Source organism: Rutilus rutilus, assembly GCF_951802725.1.
Source record: "Rutilus rutilus genome assembly, chromosome: 7".
Lineage (NCBI taxonomy): Eukaryota > Metazoa > Chordata > Actinopteri > Cypriniformes > Leuciscidae > Rutilus > Rutilus rutilus.
Genome location: NC_140221.1, coordinates 37,180,102 through 37,197,170, shown reverse-complemented (window position 1 = coordinate 37,197,170; position 17,069 = coordinate 37,180,102). Strand labels below are relative to the sequence as shown.

Below are 17,069 nucleotides of genomic sequence, written 5' to 3'. Positions count from 1 at the left end.
TGTAATATATTTTTGTTCAATAATATTTTTTTATTGTGTATTTTGAGAGAATTTTATGTTACAAATCAATATTTATGCAATAATTATGATCATTTTCCATTTGAAAATAATAATAAAAAAATATATTTATTTATTTATTTTTCAATTAAAGTCAAGTCAAGTCACCTTCATTTATATAGCGCTTTTAACAATATAGATTGTTTCAAAGCAACTTTACAGTGATAATAGGGAATTAAAGTAACATAGATTGTTTTGGCTTTACAGCAGCTCTAGAATAAAGTTATTGTCCAGCTAAAGTTAGTTTTGATTGATTCACTTCCGTTGCAAAGATCATTAGTTATTAACGACACCGTTCTGACGGATTAGTGTCATCTGATGGGAGTAAAATAAGGAAAACATCTTTAATGCCATTGCTCTATATAAAAAGAGGCTTATATATTCTAGTTGTTTTTAGACATAAAAACATACTTTTATTAGGCTGTGGATTTGGATATATATTTAGACATTCTCAACGTCTGCTTTTTGTCAAGGTTTAGATATTTTTTGTTTGATATGTTGATTTGAAGTGTCAGTTTTTCCAATAATTTTACCACAGTCAAACCTGAATGCAGAGAAAGACATTTTGTTAAAACATCAAAATTCAATAAAAATGTAACAAACTGAAAATGAATTCTTTATCAGAGCTTAATCAATCTGGGTCTGATTTGATTTCAACCTCTTATTTGAGTCTTCTGGCTCAATTTTGCCATATTGTTACAGCAACACCAGTTCATGCATGTATAATAGTGTGTTGTGTGTGAGAGTGTGTAAGTGAATGAGTGTTTGAGTGTATGTTTTGTACTCTTGATGTTTTAGAGTGTAACCCCTTCATTGCTGTTTTATTTTTATTTTAATTTTTTACTGCATTGTGGCTGAATTATTGATTTTATTTTCCGCATTTGCAAAAACTTGCTTTGTGTTGTAGTCAAACCAGTTCAAATTATTTTTGATGATGGCTGATTTGTAGATTGTACCCCCCACCAAAATTGCTCTCTTTTTTAATATTTTTTTGTATTTCCAATTAATTTCCTATGGTGGTAATTTCTGAAAAAATTTTTTATCACCATAGAATTCGAATGGAGTCCCCATTTTTTTAAGTGAAGTAGTGATTTAAAAAAAAAAAAATCTGTCTAAAATGTCCTAACAACACCTAGATGTTTTAAATCTAATGTCATTTTCATCTTTTATGTAATCAGCTTTTTATTGTAACATTTTTCTTTTGAATTTACAAACATATTTACAGCACAGCATAAAGTCTATAGGCGCGTTTCCATTAAAGATTTGCGCAAAACTTTTGAGATTTTTTTCTTAATGTCGACAAAAAACTATTGCGAAATGACGGCGTTTCCATTAACCGATGTTATGCGACTAAAACGTAATTTTTTCCTCTCGCGATAAGTAAAGTCATTCCAAAAATCACAGCAACGGACGTTGGTAGGTTTATGTACTATATCCCAGCCACTGCACTGGTTATTATTATTAATCAGAGGAGACGTATGTGTGTTATCCAATCATTAATGATAAGGAAAGACCCTTATACTTGAGAGCGGCACATATGAGGTGTTTCTGGTGTTTCTCCCTCATTTCTGCTTCGAGGTCTTGATTGTGGCATTTCTTTGAGGTTTAGAATCCAGTATTTTATCTACGTCAGGTGATCTGTAAATGCGCAAAAACTGTTTCCATTGCAGTTTTGCGAAATATTTCTTTTTCGAATTGCCTGAAACACTTTTTTTGCGATAAATGAGAGTTTTTGCGAAAATTACGTGTTTCCATTAAGCGTATTTTCAATTCGCAATTTCAATTTGCGCAATTTGAAGGGTAATGGAAACGCAGCTGACTGTTTTGAAATGGAATGAGGTCAATCCTGAACAACAAATCTTGGTCTCGATGATCACCCAATGCATCTGTGGCATCTTAACAAGACAGTACAAGTTACAAATAAATAGAAATTTGCCCTTGTGTGTCATTGGGCTTTAACCTTTTTATGATCATCTTTCGGATGAGACATTAAACATGGATCCTGACTCTCTGTGGTCATTAAAAATCCCATGGCACTTCTCGTAAAGAGTAGGAGTGGAACCCCCGGTGTCCTGGCCAAATTAAATTCCCTCTTTATCAATCACAGCCTCCTATAATCCCCATCCTTTGAACTGGCTCTACCACTCTCTCTCCTCTCCACCTTTAGCTGGCGTGTGGTGAGCCGTTGCTCTGTGGCTGCCGTCGCTTCATCCATGTGGACGCTTCACACTGGTGGTGGTTGAGGGGAGACCCCCTGATATGACTGTAAAGTGCTTTGGGTGCACAGTAGTACATTAGTAAAGCACTATATAAATGCCAATGTCATTCATTCTTTCATTCATCTGTGTTGCTGTAAATATCTCTCCACTGATTAATAAGAGTTTTGAATATTCTGCCTGCTAAAGGTGATGTTATTCCTGTGCTTCTGATGCTTGGCAGCAGGCCCGGTCGCCATCTGATGGTGTGCAGGAATCATGATGGCAGCGCTCTTAATTGCTGATATAGAGCTTGCTTCAGCTTGGCTTTTTCCATGCTTTATGGAAATAATCGTAACAATCATCCTTCATTCTTAGCATTTTCTTTATGCTTGCAGTCATTAATGGAGCTCAGGTCTGTTCTGTCATTGATGATTTATATCTTCATCCTAGTTTTGTGTTTTTTGAACACTCTCGAGTCTCGATGTACTTTTTGTCTCTGCTGAGCGTGGAGAGGTCGTCTGTTTAATTACACTGCCTGTCTGCTCATGAAGGCTTTATTGCTCATAGTGTCGCTGTGAGCCCTGCAATTACAGTTATCAGACCATGGGATATCTGTGTGCTCCTCTTACTTACCCTGGTCCAATCTGTCTAACCACGGAGATATTTGTAAAGTAAAATCCCCTGACTATCGCTAGAGCGTCTGTCACTCTTGTTTTTAAACAGCAGTTTTCATTCAGTGAGAAAATGCCTGTCATCCAGGTGCCCTATAAAGGCTGACGGTTGTGAGTCACAGTTTCAAACATGACTCCACTGTCTCTTCACACATCATGCTGGCTTTTTCTCAAGCTTTTTTTTCTAGAACACCAGAAGAGGGATTGCACAAGCAGGAAGTTCCTTGGCAACAGTCTCTTGTTACGTGCATCATTCTGTCCTACACGTTGCATCTGTATTCCATCACAAAGATGCTTGTTCTGTCAAATGATTTATTTTGCCCGGCCACTTTACAATAAATAGCGTATATATGCTGCATGGTGTGTGGGCTGCTTCTATATCATGCATAGGCATGGCTAGACCTGTGATTAAGATGCCAGGCATCATTATGTGATCTTTCTTCATATTTTTTGAAAACAGCCACTGCAAAAATATAAAGGATATTTCATTATATATATATTTCATATATCAATCCTCCCCTTACCGGTTGTTTTAGTCAATGGGTCGCAGCCGAATGCAAATACTACAGAATTACCTGATTGATACTGTACCTGATTTTCTGCTTGCCTGTTCGTCTCTCTGACAGAGTGGTGAAATTTCGGCGTACAGGTGAAAGCGCTCGCTCAGAGGATGAGTATGGCAGCAGGGAAGAGGCTTTGCAGGTGGAGGGAGGACGGACGGATATGGAGTCTGTTTCCTTGGCCGATGGTGCTCCGGTGCCTCGGGAATTTGCCAACCCCACTGATGGTATGATTAGCCAATTAAAAAAAATTTTGTAAGAAAAAGCACATCTTTTCTTTCTAAATATGTTATTTATTTATTTATTTATTTTATATTTATTGGAGATTTTGATCTGGCTTTGTTCTTGTAAATTAAAACTATTAAAAATAGTTTTTGTCAATGAAATAAAGCTGATATGAAATATTAATATTAGATGAAAAAGTTGAAATGTAAATGAGAAACATTGCCTTGGCAACTAACTGAAATAAACAAAAATGAAAACACTCTGAGGAAGGCTGAATGGCCGAAATGCATCAGTGTGCAGTGTTTTAGTTATTTTTAATGTTTCTAGATTGAGCCATGATTTGAAGGCTTTTAAACTTTTTTTGAACCAGAAGAAGTGCCTTGGATCTCTTTTTCTATAAATACAAGTTTGAAACCCAACCAAAGAGCACCTTCCGAGACTATTTAACAAAGGTCCTTCCAGCAAGCAGCGCTCCAAGATGTTTTCCTTGATCTGAAATAAAAATAAGTTTAAACTGAAGTACTAAAATGATTAAAACTGAAATAAAAATAAACTAAATCTAAATAGAAATATAATAAAATTAAACTAATAAATGACAAATGCACATAGGAAATGCTAAAACTAAATGAAAATTGTATATACAAAAATAAAAGCTGATTCACAATATTAATAAATACTATAATAGTTTATAAATAATACTGAAATAACACTGTTGTGAGCATGTTAATGCCTCCTACAAAGGATAGTGGATTTGCATTATCAGACAGCTCACTGAACATCTTTAAGGCTAAACTACTCTCCATATGTTACTCTTTCAACAGATACCTTCATGGTTGAGGATGCAGTGGAAGCCATTGGCTTTGGGACATTCCAGTGGAAACTGTCCATCCTGACAGGACTTTCATGGGTAACAATACTTAAACGAAATGTAGAGAGAGAATAACTGTTGTACCCTCACAACACTGTATAATAGAGTGCAACAGGGCTCGTCCAATTCTTCAGAGGCACTGGTTCCGGAAGTATTTTTTGTTTTAAGCGTTATAGCCATGAACCTAGTCTCAGCCTCAGACGTCACGTCTACGAACCGTTGGCTGAACGTCTGATGCATATGGCACACTTTTCTGGAAACACTTCGAAGTCGCAATCTGATTGGTTGAATTCTACAGGATATCCGGGAGACGTGTGTGTCGCGTTCTTTATCGGTCCGCCTGGAAACAAATGCCGTGACGCCAAAACCCCTCGTGGAAGAAGAAAGCTGTTGTGTTTACAACTGTGACAATGAGCACTTATACCAGGATCAACTAAACGTTGGATTTTCAAAAGTACGTGAAGTTCGAGGGTCCATTGTTGCAGTAAACTTGCACAACGTCCTTGAATGAATAATTTATTAGATTCAGCTGGCCTGTTATTGAATGGACATCGATATTATATTGTCAAACATCCTCTTGGGCGGTCCTTGGCCAAGAAAAGCTGCGATAGAGTCCAGACCTTCTGCTGTCCGTTGAAGGTTTGGCTACGCGAGACTACCATGAACCAAGCTAATCAACAACAAAATTTGATTTGAAGCAAACTATTGAAAATCAGACAAAAACACAAAGGCAAAAGACTGTGTACTTAACTGCTTTAGTGACTGAAAGAACTACAATCCCACGAGGCTTATAAAACTAAAGAAATATAAAACTACTTATTAACAAATGTTAATTATATATATAAAAACAATATATTTTACGTTTATTGCAATATATGCACAGCACATGTATACAAATATTCAAGTATTTTGTGTGCATAGGGAGATCGACTCGATTAGGTCATTCGCAGTGCTTCATGGGAGTAGGCGGAGCTAAAGAGCTATTTTGGTGCGGTTTGAATTTGGCGACTCTCTGAATGGTGTAATTTTCTGTACAGCATCACGGGTAAGGTAGTTTTCACCACAAATTCTGCTGTTAAACGCAATTGTTTTAAAAATAAGTTGAAATAATGCTGGCTGACGGCTACAGCAGAAGTAAATACCTTGGGTTAACAACTTTGTAGTTAACAGTAGGTCTGCCTTTAAAGGTTTGTAAGTTATCGTTAAAAATCTATTTCCCTATGGAGAAAATGAATGGAGTTTTTACTTCCAGAACCTGACTGTTGCACTCTATTATAATCAGTTGACCTTGGATTCTAGAAAGCCAGTGTCATTTTTATAAGCTGTACATTTTCTGCGTACCTACCAATTGTGTAGTCAGAATTAGTAGTTTCTATATTTATTTCCATATTTCCGATGATTTTATTTATGTGCAGATGGCCGACGCCATGGAGATGATGATTCTCAGTATATTGGCCCCTCAACTGCACTGTGAGTGGGCACTGCCCAGCTGGCAGGTGGCACTGCTAACTTCGGTACTGTACACTACTCCTTTAGTCAATAATGACTCCTCTCTTGCTTTTTAGATAGTTTGGCAGTAGGACTGGTTTTCTTATTCTGTTAGGCTTTGCATCAGCTGCTCCTGAATGTGTTTTCCTGATTAACCAAATTGTTATGAATAACTGTGTTTCTCCCCTTCTCTGAAACAGGTTGTATTTATTGGAATGATGATCAGTTCTTCATTATGGGGGAACATATCTGATAAATATGGGAGAAAAACAGTGAGTATGTTCATAAATGAAAGAGCAGTATGTTCATGTCCAACGATATAGCTGGACAAATGTTAATTATATAACCCTGTGTGTGTTTGTGGTAGGGTTTGAAGATGAGTGTATTGTGGACCCTGTTCTATGGCCTCCTCAGTGCATTTGCACCTATATACGGATGGATCCTGTTCCTCAGAGCTCTGGTGGGCTTCGGTATTGGAGGGGCTCCACAATCGTAAGTGTGATACAAATACACAACCGTTCAAAAGTCAGTAAGACTTTTAAAAGTTTTTGAAAGCCATTTATGCTCACCAAGGCTGCATTTATTTTGAAAAACAAAAAAACAGTAAAAACTGTAATGTATTGTGTTGCCGCTAGAGCGCGCTGTTACGTTGGCTGGGCCAGTTCCTTTGTGTGGACACCAGCAAGAGGTCGAGGTTCCGTGTTTTTCAGTAAAGCAGTTATCGTGCAGTCACACTCGCTGTCTTAATTGTCTCCAGTATCTTACATGGTGTCAGAAGTGTAGCATGGCTACCCCGCAGTTTGAGCACCCGAAGACTGACTGGGAGGCTGCAGATTTATATTAGGAATTCGACCGTTTTCGGAGCCACGTTACGTTCTTTTTCGATGGACCACTATCCAAACTAACTGCAAAGCAGCAAGCCGGCTGGCTGGGTACGTGGATAGGCGGACAAGGCAGAGAAATTTACAAAACGCTCACCTGGGCTGAAGGTGAGAAAGAGGATCCTGAAAAAGTGCTAGAAAAGTTTGAGAAATACACTGTAAAAAGTGAACAGTTGGATCAACTTAAAAAAATTACTTCAATTGGTAACACCTAAAGAAATTAAGTTTTCTCAACTTAAATTATCACGTTTTATCAACTTCATTTCACTAGGTTAATCACACTTATATTATTTGAGTTCATTCAATCCTATTATTTACATTAGTCTAACTTAATTTCTAATACAGTTGGATCAACTTAAAAAAATTACTTCAATTGGTAACACCTAAAAAAATTATGTTTCCTCAACTTAAATAATTATATTTTCTCAACTTAATTTCACTAGGTCAATCACACAAGACTCAAATTGCTTTAGAGATATTTATTACCATTAATTCATTTATACGCTAACAGTGTTTTCCATATTACAAATTTTGGCACAACAAATATGAACAGTTTGTAATGATTTCTCAATGAAATTTCATTTACTGACACACTTTACATCCATAACAGTCTTTTTGCAAAGTTGTCTTTGCACTGCATATATTTATAAAAAGATATATAATATAAAATAAAAATATAAAAAGTGGTTATGCCCTTTATAATAGGATTAGTTCACCCCAAAATGAAAATTTCCTAATAATTTACTCACCCCAATGCCATCCAAGATATCCATGTCTTTCTTTCCTCAGTGGGAGAGAAATTATGTTTTTTGAGGAAAACATTTCTGGATTTTTCTTCTAACAACGGACTTCATGGGTGACCATCGTATTTAAGTCCAAATCAATGCAGTTTCAAAAGTCTTTGAAGTGTTTAAACGGGCTGTACGCGATCACAGCTGAAGAAGAGGTTGTTATCTAGGAAATTTTCATTTTGGGGTGAACCAATCCTTTAAATGAGCCACCTAAAAACAATTAAAGGGATAGTTCACTCAAAAATGGTTCAAGTTGTTCCAAACCTGTATGAGTTTCTTTCTTCTGCTGAACACAAAAGAAGATGTGTTGAAAAATGTTGGTAACCAGACAGTTGACCATACCCATTGACTTCCAGCAGGAAAAAAACAGACTGAAAGTCAATGGGTACGGTCAACTGTCTGGTTACCAACATTTTTCAACACATCTTCTTTTGTGTTCAGCAGAAGAAAGAAACTCATACAGGTTTGGAACAACTTGAACCATTAAGTGTATTTAGAAGTGCTTTAGAACAGCTTACAGGTAATGCACTAAACTGAGCCATGTTTTTATACCCTTTCACCAATGTAAAGGGAACCAATCACCTACAGATTCGAACAACTACACATTCATACTAGACATATGACTGAACAAATGGATAGTCTCACAAACATAAGAACACATGAAACAAACTAAAACAGAGACATTCTTTCAAACACATATGCACATTCAAACATTACTGCAAGTTCACTGTAGTCTCCTGAAAAGACTTTGAACTTTGGGTGACATCTTGTGCTGATCGAGCTGCAAGAGAACTTTCTGGAATACCTCGAATGTAAAGCGAAGTGGTTTTGGATAAGCCAGATTGATGATGTATATCATCCCGAGAAGCAAGGCACAAGCTGATGTGAACGAAGGCAGTTCATTCAAAACTTTAACACCCTCGATGACGACACCTATGTCAGCCGGTGGTTAGTGATGTTCTCCACCCTCCTTCCGAATAACATACACCGCCATGGTGAGCTGCTCCATCTCACCCTCGCAATCATCTTGCTGGTTCTCCTAAAGTAGTGTACATATTTTTTTTTTTACATTTTTCGTTCATAACTACAGAACACAAATTTGTACTTTCTGAAAAATTAAATAAAAATAGAATATGCGGACTTTCAACTCACAAGGCACTCCTTGATAAGATCTTGCGGATTTTCCCCCAGGAAAACGATTAGGGCCTTCAGGACACACTCTCTTTTCACGTGAATGTTTTCAGTCTGTGAAAAAGCAATTGATAAAAAAATTATTTCTTATTTTAAAAATTCAGAGTAAATCTGTAATAGAGAATAGAGAAAAGTCCTCTGTGATTCATATTATGCAAGTCAATGGCTACAGTCACTTTGAGAGTCAAAAATAATAATTCTTGCATAGACCGATTGTTTCGCTTCATAGGCCTCGTTTACACTGCAGGTCTTGATGCCCAATTCTGATTTGTTGCCTAAATCCGATTTTTTTGACTGTCTGTTTACACGTTCTTTAAATTGTGACCCATATCCGATTCATATGTTTACACTTGCCATGGCTAGTAGCCTACTATCTGAAACATATCGCGCATGCTTAAAGGGTTAAATTCTCTTGCACAAATGGACGAACACAAAATATGTTTCATGCTCTGCGATATGCAAAGTTACCAAACACCACTTTTGAATAAGAAACAATGTCTATAAAACTCGTTATCCACGAATCACAAGCGTATCGGTGAGAACACTCGTTAAAACAACATACACACACCCGAACTTGACTGCACATCACATATTTGAGATTACTGATACTGCTTTCATTTGTAATGCAACGGACCGATCTACGGCACATAAATTAAGGGCTGTTCACTGTTATACAATAAAGAGCCTGCACAGCGACAAGAAATAGAAATTAACACAAAAAAAACTGTCTAGAGCCTTTACTTACACTGACAGTGGAGTTGCGCTCAGGAGTACTTGAGCAGCTATGGACAATTTTCTTTTTCTTTTTTGAGCGGCTGCGGACAAATTCTTTCTATGCACACACAATATTACATCACAATCTGCGCGCATGTTTTAAAAATATAATTGAACATGTAAATAGTCCTAGCACTTTTTAAATTTAAATAGCCCACTTAAAGTGTTTATTACAAATAAATTATTAATTGCTTAAAATGAATAAATGTAAATTAACAAAATTTTTCGTTAAATTTACAATCATGTGAAAACACTTCCCGTGCCCCTCTCCACATTCCTCTCCTACAATGACACAACGTTTTGTCGGGCCATCCGTCCCTTTGTAGATGTGCGTCGGGGTTTCTCTCGTCATTAAACCGCGGAGACGTTGCCTAATGCCTCAGAAAATCCGATCTGCCTGTTTACATGACAGTCGCATTGGCACATATCCGATTTATTTCCACATATGAATGAGGCCTGAAACCGATCTGGAAATATCCGAATGCATGCGTTTTTTTCCTGTTTACACTGTCATAGAACACATCCGATCTGTGTCACATGTGAGCAAAAAATCGGAATTGGGTCACATTTCACTGGCAGTGTAAACGGGGCCTTAAAACCTCAATGAATTGTCAGGACCCACAGGTATTAATTTTGTTTTGCCTCTGTTTTACTTTTTTTTTTTCTTTACTCTTTTTGACTTGCATTAAATGTCACCTTGCATAAAAAGTCACCTACATCTTGGATAGTAAATTAACAGCATTTGTTTATTTTATGAGTGAACTATCACTTTTAAATTGTCCATTTTGATTGGGTGGTGATGACAATTTCAAATTTCTATGCTATAAAACAAGTATTTAACAATTAAATGTTACTGTTAAACATACTGTGACTAAAATAAGATTGTGTAGTTGATATTAATTTAAAACACAGACGTACCTGATCCAAAATGTGAAAAATTGCAGCAGTCTTCTCACGGGTTGCTCCTCCTTTGGAACGTATTACTCCGATTAGTTGACTCATGTATACATCTAACTGTGCAAAGAACGTGTCTTCCAGTGCAACCGCCGTAAGTCTATGGAACTCTGCACTGATCTGAAATCAGAAAAAAACAACAACAAAAAAACACTGTCAACAACAGTCTCAAACTGCACATGCAAAATTGTATTATATCAACTCAAATAATGTATTTAGCCAGTAAAACTAGAACTTTAACTTATTTTTTCAATTACCTCGTAATGTCTGAAAAGCGCAGGCCACCTCGCCCTGAAATCCCTGACACTGAGCTCCTGGCTCACTACCTCCTGCCATCTGTAAGCAAACGTAAATATTTTATAACACAAACTCCTTTCAATGCAAGTCTGACACAAGAAAAACTGACACAAACACTGTTTAAATTTGGTATTTTTCATATTAAATCAGCTAGTACTTGTGCACCTTTTACATGCACAATACTGTATGTCACGTCATGTACCGTAATCATTTTGAGCTTCAAAATTGGTTTACACTGTATGTACTAACAAAAGAGATATTTTTCTGAAAACCAAATAAGGCACATGCATTCAGAATGTCATAAGGGTGAGTTAATGCAAATTTTAGTTGGAAAATTCTTAATGAGGATAAAATGCAAGTCAATAACATTAGATGTAATTTACTCAAACATATCCAACATTAGTAATTAATATTATCTATTATAGAATAAATTACTTAAAATAATAGAAATTACTTACCATGTAACGTTATAGCAAAGTGTCCTCCTTAAATATTAAAAAAGCTTTCGGTTCTAAGGGGAGTAAAATTTTGTAAGTTAGTATTTAAGTGGTAGAAAATGATTTGCTACAAGTCAAGTAATTAATTAATTAATTGTGAAAATACTAACGTTACTATTTCTACAAATAGAAATCATAATTTTCTACTAAAGAAAACCCTGACATTTTTTCCTGGATGAAGCTAGCACAGAAGCACAATGAGTGCGTCTCGATCCGCTCCCTAGTTCAGTAACTTAGTCAGGGCACTGATCAGGGAATCAGGCAATGGGCTGACTCCCTGATCAGTGCCCTGATTGCTTAACTAGGGAGCTGATTGAGACGCACCCAATGACTTTAATCATCATCATATTTCTGGGCGAAAAAATGTATCGATGAATAAATCAGAGCTAGCAAACGTTTTCAAAGACAAATAAAAGAACAGACAAACCTTACTTTAAAAGCATACTCAATATTTTACTGCAGGAAATCAAATTCAAGCATTTTATCCCACTCCCCGAGCACTTCCCGCCCAAAGCATTTCCAATATCTCGCGCGGCACAGACGGTTAAGGAGGCATCAATTTAAAAAAATAATTTTATACACACACTACCAAGATCCAAACTGAACACATTTTTATAAAACAAACGAGTAAATGCAACATATTGTATACATAGAACATGTTCAGTAACGCTATATCGCAAACGTACGTTCAAAAATTCGGTTAATTACGATTTCGTTAGTATTCATGTTCACAAACAACATTAATTAACTTATAAACAACTAAAACACACGTCCAAAAGTTGCATTTTCGAGTATATTAATTAAAATAAAATTCCAACCTACCTTTTTCATCCGAGTCCGGAGAGAAAGAAAATGGCGGTTGTCAGTTGAGGAACAGAAGTTGAAATCAGGCTCGTGCGTCATGACGTCAGAAAAAAAAACGTCTGACGCGGAGATCCCTTTAAAGGGAAATTATACTTTGGGTGAAAGTGAGATATTTGAGTGTCTGTGAATTTCTCTGTGCTCAAGTTGAATGAATGTACAATAATCAATTACGATTAGGAAAGCAGAAATACTAAATAAATAGACTCAAATAGTTCTAGTAATCCAACTTAGACCCATGTTCACTTTTTACAGTGTATATCAGACCAAGGAAGAAAAAGAGGATAGCTCGCCATCGTTTTAAGCAGAGGAAACAAGACGTGAGAGCTTCGACCATTTCGTTAAAGATTTACAGCTACTGTTAATGAATTGCGCATATGCCGACCCTGACGACATGTTGATTGACGCGATTATCGCCGGCGTGCGTGAAAAACGAGTGCAAGAAAGACTACTAGACAAAGGAGAGGAATTAACGCTAGCGAAGGGCATTGAAATCCCTCAGCAATAAGAGATGTCTCAGAAACAATTGAAAATAGTCAGAGATGATGTTGCATGCTCTCAGGTGTCCACTGTAGCAGCAAGTGTTCAACCTAAGCCTTCTGGCCAAAGCAGGAAAACGATCTATCCAGATCGCAAGTTCACTCAGTCAAAGCCCCCAGCTTTCTGTGCTAGCTGCGGTAAACATTCCGATCACAAATGGAACGAGGGCAAGTGCCCAGACAAGGGCTCAACGTGCTCTTACTGCCACTGACCCAACCACTGGATGGCAGTGTGCCGTAAACGTGCTGTCCACACACTGAATGTAGAGGCGCTGGAGGAGACTGATGATGAAATACTGAACATTAGCCTAACAGACGTTGTGCTTCCAGCAGCTGCATTAACTGTGGACAAATGGTCTGTGCATTTGATGATACTTTCACATAGAGTCCAGTTCAAGATAGATACTGGTGCCAAGTGTAACACTTTGACTCTTGACAGCTACCAGCAACTCGTGCACACTGGTGAATTGAAGCGTTCTAACAAGCTGTTGCGCTCCTACTCTAATCATAAGCTCAAACCAGTCGCTGCCGTAGATTTATCAGTGCACTACAAACAGTGTGCCACCGATGCAGAGTTTGAAATTGTGGAAATTGCACTGGAAAGTGTGGAGCTTTAGGTTGAAGCTTTAGGTTTGATAGCAAGGCTGAACTCCGTACAAAATGCTACTGAAGCTGACTCGCCTGTGGAGGGCATTCTCGAACAAGACATTGTTCCTCAAGGCCTTCGTGACTTTCCTGAGCTAATACGCACTACAGAGACTCTACCAGGGTGGTACAAAATCAAAATAGCCCAATGCTAAAGGGGTTGTCCAAACCCGTGCGCAGACAGCCAGCTGCACTCAAGGGACAGATTGTCCAGAAACTACATTAAATGGAAGAAAATGGCTTTTCTAAAAAAGGTCGAGCAGCCCACTGAGTGGGTCAGTTCAATGGTGGCGGTCTCTCGGCGAGACAAGTTAAGAATTTGTATAGACCCCAGCGATTTAAATAAAGTAATCAAGAGAGAACATTACCCCATGCGCACCGTTGAAGAAATCATGTCATCTATGCCTCGAGCACGAATATTCTTAGTCCTCGATGCCAGATTGAGTTAGATGAAGAATCATCATTCCTTACAACCTTCAACACACCCATTGGTAGGTTTAGGTGGTTGAGGCTACCATTTGGAATAAAATGTGCCCCCGAGATCTATCAGCGGATCATGGATGGCATGCTAGAGGGCATTATGGGAGCAGTGGCCATTATGGATGACATCTTGATTGCGGCCCCCACTGTGAAGATGCACGATGAAATCTTACACAAAGTCATCGAGAGACCAACAAGCTACAACTTAAAGCTTAATTTCAATAAGTGTCACATTTAGCAGAGCCAAGTCCCATATATTGGCCATTTACTGACTGCAGACGGCCTGAAGCCTGACCCAGCCAAGGTCCAAGCAGTCAGGGGCATGCCGGAACCTGTTGACAAGGAAGGGGTTCGCCGTTTTTTGGGGTTTGTGACTTATTTTTCAAAATTCATACCGAATCTCAACGAGGAAGATGCACTGCTGCGTCAGCTCCTGAAAAGCAATGTGGAGTTTGCGTGTCAACCGGCTCAGAAAAGAGCCTTTACAAGGCTCAAAGAACTGTGTTCACACCCCCCTGTACTGAAGTACTACGACCCATCAGAGCCAGTTGAAATTTTCTGTGAGGCAAGCAGCAGTGGATTAGGTGCTGTGCTCTTGCAGGACAATCACCCTGTTGCGTTCTCCTCCAGGTCTCTGAACAACGCTGAGACCTGCTATGCACAGATAGAAAAGGAGGTGCTTTCTATCGTCCATGCATTCACAAAATTTCATCACTATATCTTTGGAAAGTCAGTCACTGTGTATAATGACCACAAACCACTGGAGGACATTTTTAAGACATCACTGCTTTCCACCCCCATGCGCATACAGTGGATGCGCCTGCGCATCCAATGGTATGATTTGACTGTCAGGTACTGGAAAGGAAAGGGTATGGAGCTGCCTGACACACTATCCAGGGTGCAACTGTCACACAATACTCCAGAATTGGAACATTTGGAATGTGTATCCATGCTGAACTATGTGGCTGTAAGAGAAGAGAAGTACGCTGAACTACAGGAATGCACAAAAAAAGAACTGAGCTCCTTACAACACATCATCCAGCAAGGTTGGCCGGAGCACAGGAGAGATGCCCCAACTACTGTTCAGCCATATTGGGACTCAAAAAGACAACTGACCATACGTGATGGAGTTGTGTACAAAGGGCTGCGTATAGTAATACCACCCACTATGAAACAGCACATGTTAAAACTCATACACCAGTCTCATTTAGGAATTGTGAAAAACAAGCAGAGAGCGCGTGAAGTGCTCTACTGGCCGGGCATGAGTGCAGAGATAGAGGAGGTAGTGAAGAATTGCAGCAAATGTGCCAAGTTCCTAAACAAACTACCAAGATTGCCTCTAAAGCCAACTGAAACCCCAGAACTGCCATTTGAGCAAGTGGCCTCTGATATCTTTGAATTTAATGGCAAGCACTTCATTCTTCTCGTGGATTACTTTTCAAAATACATTGAAGTGGACGAGCTTAAAGATCAGCGAAGCTGTACTGCCATTGAAATACTGAAATCACAGTTCAGTCGTCATGGGATTCCTACTGTCCTACGAACAGACAATGGGCCCCAGTATGCGTCAGAGGAGTTCAGAGACTTTTGTGGGAGCTATGGCATATCACATCTCACTCAAATGGAGAGGCCGAGGGTGTAGTACAAACAGTGAAAAGACTTTGGAACAAAGCTCCAGACAGACATTTGGCATTGCTGGACTACAGAACAACCCTGCTAGAGACAGTAGAGTTGTCCCCAGCGCAGCTGCTCATGGGCAGAAGATCCAGAAACAAACTCCCTGCAGCTCAACAACTGCTTGTCACAAAGGCCTACAACTCTTTGAAAGACAGACATTTACATTTAGTCATTTAGCAGACGCTTTTATCCAAAGCGACTTACAAATCAGGACTAAATTAAGCGAGTCATCATGAAGAGGCAAAAAACAACAACAACGCAAGAAGTGCTCAAAATACGAAGTTCAGGCATTATTCAGAGTAGCATAAGCATGATAAGTGAGGTTTTAAAGGGGAAAGTTTTTTTATTATTTTTTTATGAAGTTAGGTGCTCACGGAAGAGATGGGTTTTCAGCTGTTTTTTGAATGTTGTTAGGGATTCTGCATTCCGGATGAGGGTGGGGAGAGTGTTCCACCAGCATGGAACTGTGAATGAGAATGTTCTGGAAAGTGATTTTGTGGCTTTCTGTGATGGAACCACGAGACGTCGCTCGTTGATTGATCGTAGGCGTCTGGTAGGGATGTAGGCTCGTAGGAGTGAGTGAAAGTAGGAGGGAGCTGAGCCTGTGATAGATCTGTAAGCAAGCGTCAATGCCTTGAACTTGATGCGAGCAGCGAGAGGTAGCCAGTGCAGAGAGATTAACAGAGGAGTGACGTGGGCCCTCTTGGGCTCGTTGAAGACAAGACGAGCTGCAGCATTCTGGATCATCTGAAGAGGTTTGGTTGCACATGCTGGAAGTCCGGCCAGAAGAGCATTGCAGTAGTCAAGCCTAGAAATGACCAGGGCCTGGACGAGGAGTTGTGTTGCGTGCTCGGTTAGGAAAGGCCTGATAGATGTTGTGCAGCGCAAACCTGCATGATCGAGCTGTCTTTGAAATGTGATCTGTGAAGGTCAGCTGGTCATCAAACGTTACTCCCAGATTTCTGACCGACCTTGATGGGGTGATTGATGATGAATCAAGCTGGATGGTGAAGTCGTGCTGTAGAGATGGATTGGCAGGGAGGACGAGCAGCTCAGTCTTTGCCAGGTTGAGCTGCAGGTGATGTTCCTTCATCCATGTGGAGATGTCAGCCAGACAGCTCGAGACCCGTGCAGCTACTGTGGGATCATCTGGTTGAAATGAGAGGAAGAGTTGTGTGTCATCAGCATAGCAGTGGTAGGAAAAACCGTGTGCCTGTATGATGTGTCCCAGTGATGTAGTGTAGATGGAGAAGAGGAGGGGACCAAGAACTGAACCCTGGGGAACCCCTGTGGTCAGTTGATGTGCTCTGGATACCACTTTGAAGGACCTACCTGTGAGATAGGATTCAAACCAGTCGAGTGAAGTTCCTGTGATGCCCAGTGATGAGAGGCTGGACATAAGGATCTGATGGTTC

The 17,069-nt window shown here is 39.1% G+C and overlaps 2 protein-coding genes across 4 annotated transcripts in view; one reads left to right on the top strand and one right to left on the bottom strand.

Moving 5' to 3' along the window:
- The window catches only part of svopa (SV2 related protein a), a 29,117-nt gene that overhangs the window by 2,514 nt on the left and 9,534 nt on the right, over positions 1–17,069 (top strand). For all 3 annotated transcript variants that reach the window (XM_084413576.1, XM_084413575.1, XM_084413574.1), the window contains exons 3-7: positions 3,553–3,713; positions 4,533–4,618; positions 5,995–6,093; positions 6,268–6,339; positions 6,435–6,559. In XM_084413576.1, the coding sequence (XP_084269702.1) occupies positions 3,553–3,713; positions 4,533–4,618; positions 5,995–6,093; positions 6,268–6,339; positions 6,435–6,559 (543 nt within the window). The remainder of the gene's footprint in view (positions 1–3,552; positions 3,714–4,532; positions 4,619–5,994; positions 6,094–6,267; positions 6,340–6,434; positions 6,560–17,069) is intronic.
- On the bottom strand, positions 8,551–11,213 carry LOC311293374 (uncharacterized protein). The gene is made up of 4 exons (XM_084413599.1): positions 10,916–11,213; positions 10,623–10,778; positions 8,892–8,984; positions 8,551–8,778 (listed from the first exon to the last, which is right to left on the bottom strand). Exons 1-4 carry the CDS (start codon positions 11,093–11,095, stop codon positions 8,689–8,691), a joined length of 519 nt encoding a protein of 172 aa, XP_084269725.1. The 5' UTR covers positions 11,096–11,213; the 3' UTR covers positions 8,551–8,688.

Bases quoted from the DNA above. Each gene is read 5' to 3' on its own strand.
- LOC311293374 (XM_084413599.1), bottom strand. From the start codon at position 11,095: ATGAAAAATACCAAATTTAAACAGTGTTTGTGTCAGTTTTTCTTGTGT. The intron at 10,779-10,915 runs GTAATTGAAAAA...TTCTGATTTCAG, and splicing joins CGCTTTTCAGACATTACGAG to ATCAGTGCAGAGTTCCATAG. The intron at 8,985-10,622 runs GTACGTCTGTGT...GCTTTTTCACAG, and splicing joins TTTTTCACATTTTGGATCAG to ACTGAAAACATTCACGTGAA.